The 8,119-nt window shown below is 38.6% G+C and overlaps 1 protein-coding gene across 1 annotated transcript; it reads right to left on the bottom strand.

Moving 5' to 3' along the window:
- Window positions 1–4,467: 4,467 nt before the first annotated feature.
- LOC138851561 (tigger transposable element-derived protein 1-like) lies at window positions 4,468–6,945 on the bottom strand. Its single transcript, XM_070080802.1, has one exon. It carries the CDS (start codon window positions 6,470–6,472, stop codon window positions 4,655–4,657), a length of 1,818 nt encoding a protein of 605 aa, XP_069936903.1. The 5' UTR covers window positions 6,473–6,945; the 3' UTR covers window positions 4,468–4,654.
- Between the last annotated feature and the right edge of the window lie 1,174 nt (window positions 6,946–8,119).

The following is an 8,119-nucleotide window of genomic DNA, read 5'->3' as shown; positions in this document are numbered from 1 at the left end:
GTGTTATTGATTGTTACAATTTGTTGTAATTGTAATACTGTTTGTGAAGTTGTAACTGCTTTAGGATACCAAGTAGTCTTGTCACACTAAATACAACAAAATTAATTAAATAATTGCTTTTTCATGGTATAAGTTTAATGGTTATATAAAGGATAGTTTTTGCATACTGGAATTAGGTAAATAGCATTTATGCCATGAATTATAGTAGTATTGTTAATTTTTTGACCCTTGTGGGTATAATGCTTAGTTTTGATTTTAATAATAATGTTTAGTTTATTAAAGAAACTTTGTATTTTGAATAAATATTGAAAAAAAAAATATATTTATTCTAGCTGCCTTAAATTTCCACTATTTTCCAATTTTGATCCATAAACCTGAAGGGTTGCTTGCATTTTTAAAGTTGGCATTGTATTTCTAAACTTCAAAAATAAAATCAGGATGACCATTATAACTACATATTGCACAAACCACTCACTACTACCATCAAAAAATTAAATTTCTTTCAGGGGTCTGCTAAGTACAACTGCTGACAAGATAGAAATTATTTTTGTTCCCTTCAATTTTGACAGAGATATCCTAGAAATTCTCTCCAAAATTACTTAGTTATTAGTGGTATGTACTCCAAATGCCATCCACTTTAAAGGTTCCTACCAGGATAATGTGACTTGAGGTGAACATAGGAATGAATTTCTTTAATGTGACTCCATAGTGGTCATACACCTTAAATCTATTATTATTGTTATCAAAAAGAAGCAGTAAGGCATCCTCCTTTGAAGGGAGCAAGTTATAGAACAGTACAAATAGTGTTGAGACTGAAACCTAACCCACTGTCTTAGTACTGTGTAGCATTTATTCACAATTTAAAATCTTGCCTGTAACCTTTACGTGCTTGCTAGGGTAGTCGTGGCTCCTGGCCTTGCCTCTAAATCTGCTGCTTACTAGATTCTCTCCCTTCTAGCCGATATTAGTAGACATTCTTTATTCGTTCGCCGCCCGTTTGCTCCGTCCCTTTTCTCTTCGCCTACATTCACTCTTGTCTTCCCTTCAGTTACCACCTTTATATGTTCATGTAGCATCTCACTTTTCCCTACCCCCCTGGGAAGTTCCAGCTGTTCGGGTCTGTTCTTTCTCACTCCCTTGCTTGAAAGCTCAACTGCCTACGGTGGCTTCCTGCTCTCTTTTTCTTGATCACTTCCACTCCCATTCTCATGCCACCGCTGTGTACACAGATGGCTCTAAGTCTTCAGACGGCGTCGGATTCGCAGCAGTGTTTCCGGACAGCGTCGTGCGGGGACATTTACTATCTTCAGCTAGCATTTTTACTGCTGAACTGTATGCCATTCTTACAGCACTTATTCGTATCGCATCTATGCCTGTGTCATCATTTGTAGTAGTCTCAGACTCCCTTAGTGCTCTACAGGCTATACGAAAATTTGATACATCTCATCCCCTAGTTCTCCGTATCCAACTTTGGCTATGCCGTATCTCTACCAAACATAAAGATATTGTTTTTTGTTGGGTCCCTGGTCATGTCGACGTACAGGGCAATGAACAGGCAGACACTGCTGCGCGGTCAGCAGTACATGACCTACCAATTTCCTATCGAGGTGTTCCATTTCTGGACTATTTTGCTGCAATAGCTGCCCACCTTCGCACCCGTTGGCAACAACGTTGGTCAACTCTGCTCGGTAACAAACTTCATTCTATTAAACCGAGCATAGGTTACTGGCCGTCTTCTTGTCATCAGTGCCGAGGTTGGGAGACCACTCTCTCCCGCCTTCGCATTGGTCACACTCGTCTTACTCATGGGTATCTCATGGAGAGGCACCCTGTTCCTCTCTGTGAGCAGTGTCAAGTTCCAGTATCGATTAGCCACATTCTGTTAGACTGCCCTCTATCAACGAGCACGCAGAATTTACCTCCAACGTCGTCTTCGTTCTACTACTCTCTCTTTACCTTCCCTTCTTGCTGATGGACCCTCCTTTAATCCTGACTCTCTCATTGACTTCTTGACAACGACTGATTTACTCCACAAACTCTGATGATACTTTTCGCACTCCCCTCAGCCCTTTCTAGTTCAGTCTCTTGCTGCCCTTTACCCTTTCACCATCCACTGCCCCGCTGTTATCCGTAACCTATTACTCGTCCATCTCCCTTTTGCCACCTGATGCCCTCGCTTCCTTCCTCCCCTGCAGCGCTGTATAGTCCTTGTGGCTTAGCGCTTCTTTTTGATTATAATAATAATAATCCCTTCTAGCCGTATGCCTCCACTTCTCATTGAGGTCATTCCACCTCGAGACTCAAGAAATACTTCCTGACGTACCTAACTTCATCTGTGCCTGAATACCATTTCCTGCCTTTCAAATAGCTTATCTCTACTTACTTTATGAATTCCTCAAGCATTTTGTAAAATGTTACATCTTCCTTGAACATTAGTGCTAATAAAAACCTTAAGAAATGGTTAACTATTTTGAGGTTATATACAATAAATGCAGATTTTCTCCATGTCTAAGGGTGTGCAGTGCTGTATGACCCTTATGGATTTAGCACTTAATTTGATAATGATTTATACAGTCAATCAGAAGTATAAATTTTTTTTTTCACAGAGAATGATATATTTGTAGAAGTCATACAATCTGGGCAATCTGTTATTACACAATTCAATTACTGTTTGCAATGACCATTCATTACCAATTATAGTTTTGTGAAACAAGTAATGAACAAAATATATTAATGGGGTTAGTAATAAACCTGTAGGGGCCATTAACTTTGTGGTTTAGTGCTGAATGATGGAGTGAATGATGGTGAAAGTATTTCTGTTTTGGGCCACCCTGCCTTGGTGGGAATCGGCTAGTGTGATAATAAAATAATAACAATTTAGGGGTCATTACAGAACATGGAAACAAGAGGAAATCTGGTTCAATCCAAGGAGAGGAAGAATAGACAAAATTCCTTGCCAGCATCAAGGCACTTCCCTTGAGTGGGTAAAACAGATATATATTATACATATAATTAATGTTTTGCAATATATACAGTATAATAGCATATAACTACCAAAAACAACTATCAATTATAATTCCTTTATAATTTTAAAACTACATCTATGAAGTCTTCATAGTCAAGCTTGGTGCTCTTGTAGCTCGTCTACAACCCTGATTCCCCTCAAGGAAGGTTCCTTGATGTTGGTGAGGGGCTCTTGATTTAGGGAATTGGATCTGTGTTCCAGTTCCCCGAATTAAGCCTGAATGCCTTCCACATCCCCCCCCCAGGCGCTGTATAATCCTCCGGGTTTAGCGCTTCCCCCTTGATTATAATAATAATACAACCCTGATCACTATTGTGGAGATAAAGCAAGGTTGCATCCATGAGATATAACACCAAGGCCACATTAGTGGGACACCAATAAGTTTGGCCTGTACAACATATTGTATTATCTCTCCTATTCCCCTCGAAGGCTCCTTGACGCTGGTGAGGGGCTCTTGATCTAGGGAATTGGATCTGTGCTCCAGTTGGATCTGTGCTCCAGTTCCCTGAATTAAGCCTGAATGCCTTCCATCCCCCCATAGGCGCTGTATAATCCTACGGGTTTAGTGCTTCCCCCTTGATTATAATAATAATTATCTCTCCTATTAGGTAAAATGTGGGGAGGGGAGTCTTAAATTATAGAAAATTTAACTGAAATCAAACACATTTTATAGTAAATATTTGTGTCAAAATGGTAAAAAAGAAGAAAAAGAAATGCTGCTAAGTTATTTAAGCCAAAATAATAGCAGCAAGATTAGGGTCACCAGTATTGCTTTCCTATAAAATATACACAAGTATATTATGTTATAGTGCTGTCCCATCCAATGTTATTTATTCTAGTAGGGTGAGCAATGACAGTATGGAGGGTAGGGGCAAATTATTATTATTATAATCAAGGGGGAAGCGCTAAACCCGGAGGATTATACAGCGCCTGGGGGGGGGGATGTGGAAGGCATTCAGGCTTAATTCGGGGAACTGGAGCACAGATCCAATTCCCTAAATCAAAAGCCCCTCACCAACATCAAGGAACCTTCCTTGAGGGGTGGGTAGGGGCAAAGCTCTATGCTTTCCTATACAGACAGGATCATAGCTTTTCCAGGATATGAAGTTTTAGTCCTTTTCAAATAAATACCTTCAGTACACCATGTAAACTTAAACAAGCAATCTCATGAACACACACACACACACGCGCGCACGCACACACACACACACAGCTACATACGTACACAGTTTTCCATTAAAAAATCTTATGTAAGGTTTTAGCATGTGCATGCAAAACTAAACAGACACAAGCACAACATTATATCTACATGAACGTAAACAACATACTGTATACAAACACACTAGATTTAATTTTTTACTTCCATACATACAGGAGGGCCCCACTTATACGGCGGGTTAGGTTCCAGGCTACCGCCATAAAGCGGAAATTGCCGTAAAGTGGAACACCCTTTTATTTTCCTTGTAAATGCATATAAATGCTAGATAACGTATTTACACTGACATATATTAAATTAGCAATAGAACTAAGCATTAAAAAAAACAATGAAAAGTAAAATTACACACAGTACATTTATTACATACCTTTAATTACTTAATATGAATGTGTGAGAGGTGAGTGGCAATGTAGTTATTGAATCAAATCAGGAGATGGCAGACCATCATCCTCTAATTCTTCAACTAATTTGATTCGTTTTGGAGACTTGTGTGAAGCTTTTGAAGGGGTGTATGTTGATGTTGAAGGCTGTTGAATGCTGGCTGTTGATGTTGAAGGTTGGCATGATATTTTCTTAAAGTAGGAAAGCATTGAACTTTGCCTCATGGATTTTTTTTTCCTTTCCCTTAAAATTTCTTTATAGCATGTAACATCATGGGAAAGGGTTGCATTCACTTTTGAACTTCGTTCAAAATTTGGATCAATCTTCTCAAAAATTGCCATTGCTATTTCTATATGGTTGATAGCTTCTTCCAAATCCTGGGTTTTCATTTCTTTAATGGTAACAGGACTATCATCAGGATGGATCTCCTCTTCATGAAATTTCTTTCTTTGCTCTTCAATCAGAAGAAGGTCTTGGTCTGTCAGAGCCTCATCATGAGAGAGAAGCAATTCTTCCACATCCTCAGGCTCCACTTCCAGTTCTAATTCCCTTGCCATATCAACAACATTTACACACACTTCCCCCACTGGATTCTCAAAACCTTCAAAATCATCCATAAGTTCAGGAATCAGATTCTTCCAAACACCTTTGAGTGTAGTTTCATTAACTTCATTCCATGCATCTCTAATATTTTTAATGCCATCCAAAATTGTGAAACCTTTCCAAAAGGTTTTTAATTTATTTTGTTTAGGCCCAGGCATTTTATCACTGTCTAGGAAATTTACAGCTTTAATGAAAGTTCTTCTTAGGTAATAAGATTTAAAGGTTGCAATTACACCTTGGTCCATCGGCTGCAGTAATGAAGTTGTGTTTGCAGGTATAAAAGCAACATTTATCTCCCTGTACATACCATGTAGAGCTGTAGGGTGGGCAGGGGCATTGTCTAAAACAAGTAAAACATTAAAAGGAATTTTCTTTTCCTTGCAGTAAGCCTCAACTGTAGGCTTAAAATAGTCCGTGAACCAACTTATGAAAAGATTGGCAGTCATCCAAGCTTTCGAATTAGATTTATAATAAACTGGGAGGCTGCCTTTTGCATAGTTCTTTAGGGCCCTAGGATTCTCTGAGTGATAAATCATCATAGGTTTTAACTTGCAGTCACCAGCTGCATTAGCTCCTAGCAAGAGTGTTAGCCTGTCTTTTGCAGCTTTGAAGCCAGGCATTGACTTCTCTTCCTTAGCAATAAATGTCCTAGATGGCATCTTCTTCCAAAATAATGCAGTCTCATCCACATTAAAAATCTGTTGCTTGGTATATCCACCACATTCTATTATCTCGGCTAGTTCAAGTGGATAATTTTCTGCAGCTAAATTGTCAGCGCTTGCAGCTTCACCCTGCACTCTGATGTTGTGAAGTTGACTTCTTTCCTTAAACCTATTAAACCAGCCTCTGCTAGCTGAGAATTTATCTTCAGCAGCTTCCTCCCCTCTCTCAGCCTTCATAGAATTGAAGAGACTTAGGGCTTTGGACTGGATAATGGCTCTGCTTAAAGGCACCTTGTGACTAGTCTGATCATCAATCCACACCATTAAAAGTTTTTCCATGTCAGCAATAAGGTTATCACGTTTTCTTATAACTTTAGTGGTCACTGGTGTAGCACTTTTAACTTCCTGCAACACTTTCTCCTTATTGTTCACAACTGTACTAACTGTTTGACGGGCCAAACCAAGCTTACGTGCTATCTCAGTCATTGACATACCTTGTTCACTAAGTTTAATAATTTCTAACTTGGCACTTAAAGTAAGAGGCTTACGACTCTTCTTTTTATCACAACTAAGCTTAGATGCCATCGTCAACGAGAGCCAATTAGTTAACGAAGAGCAAACGAGAGATAACGAGATACACCGAGCTCAGACAGCGTAAACAAACTGAACAGGTTGTGGACGATCACTCGGTCAGGCGTTTGTGAAACTTTTACCTTATAATATTTTTATTATTATTATTATAATAATTAAATCACGAAACAAATACTCTTACACTGTGTACAAGTTAGTACAGAATTATAGCTATAAAGTGAAGGCATACGAAAGGAATATTTTTCTACAGTTATCCCTAGTAACAGGTGATGGGCTAGAGAAAACGTAATTCTTCCGACACTTCTACAAACCGTTTGGTAAACATCTCGTATATATTTGTATAAAATTTTATACTGTGGGTGCATGTATCATGTTTGTGTGTTACATAATGTGTTTCTTATATAATTTTGAAAAAAATATCATAGATAGATTAAGGGAAATGTCTATATTAACGTAATATGCGACATTAATGTGCCCAAGAGATTATTATTACTATTATTATTACTATTATTATTATTATTATTATTATTATTATTATTATTATTATTATTATTATTATTATTATTATTATTATTATTGCATCAAGAGTAGAGAGACTCTTAGTGATTTTAAAGTGTACCTACATGAAAGCAGTGTGTAAGTTTATTTAGGTACAATACATATAAAATATACAATAACTTTAAAACACTTGAAATTTTGGAAAGTTTCCAGACATAATAAGGAGATGTGCTCAGGGAGAATGTAAACAAACTCAGTGGGCCTCTGTGACTGTATTAGAAAGACAGGTGGGGGGAGCCGTATAGCGAGTTTTGGTCATAATTTGAAATGTCCTAAGAAGCAAGATCGCCACCCATCTAGAAACCCATCAATTACACAACCCAGGGCAACATGGGTTTAGAACAGGTCGCTCCTGTCTGTCTCAACTATTGGAGCACTACGACAAGGTCATAGATGCACTAGAAGACAAAAAGAATGCAGATGTAATATATACAGACTTTGCAAAAGCCTTCGACAAGTGTGACCATGGCGTAATAGCGCATAAAATGCGTGCTAAAGGAATAACAGGAAAAGTTGGTAGATGGATCTATAATTTCCTCACAAACAGAACACAAAGAGTAGTAGTCAACAGAGTAAAGTCCGAGGCAGCTACGGTGAAAAGCTCTGTTCCACAAGGCACAGTGCTCACTCCCATCTTGTTCCTCATCCTTATATCTGGCATAGACAAGGATGTCAGCCACAGCACCGTGTCTTCCTTTGCAGATGACACCCGAATCTGCATGACAGCGTCTTCCATTGCAGACACTGCAAGGCTCCAGGCGGACATCAACCAAATCTTTCAGTGGGCTGCAGAAAACAATGTGAAGTTCAACGATGAGAAATTTCAATTACTCAGATATGGTAAACACGAGGAAATTAAATCTTCATCAGAGTACAAAACAAATTCCAGCCACAAAATAGAGCAAAACACCAACGTCAAAGACCTGGGAATGATTATGTCGGAGGATCTCACCTTCAAGGACCATAACATTGTATCAATCGCAGCTGCTAGAAAAATGACAGGATGGATAATGAGAACCTTCAAAACTAGGGATGCCAAGCCCATGATGACACTCTTCAGGTCACTTGTTCTATCTAGGCTGG

This window comes from Cherax quadricarinatus, unplaced genomic scaffold (genome assembly GCF_038502225.1).
Source record: "Cherax quadricarinatus isolate ZL_2023a unplaced genomic scaffold, ASM3850222v1 Contig995, whole genome shotgun sequence".
Classification (NCBI taxonomy): Eukaryota; Metazoa; Arthropoda; class Malacostraca; order Decapoda; family Parastacidae; genus Cherax; species Cherax quadricarinatus.
Note: the sequence above shows the minus strand (reverse complement) of the source record. Positions and strands in the feature narration are given on the sequence as shown.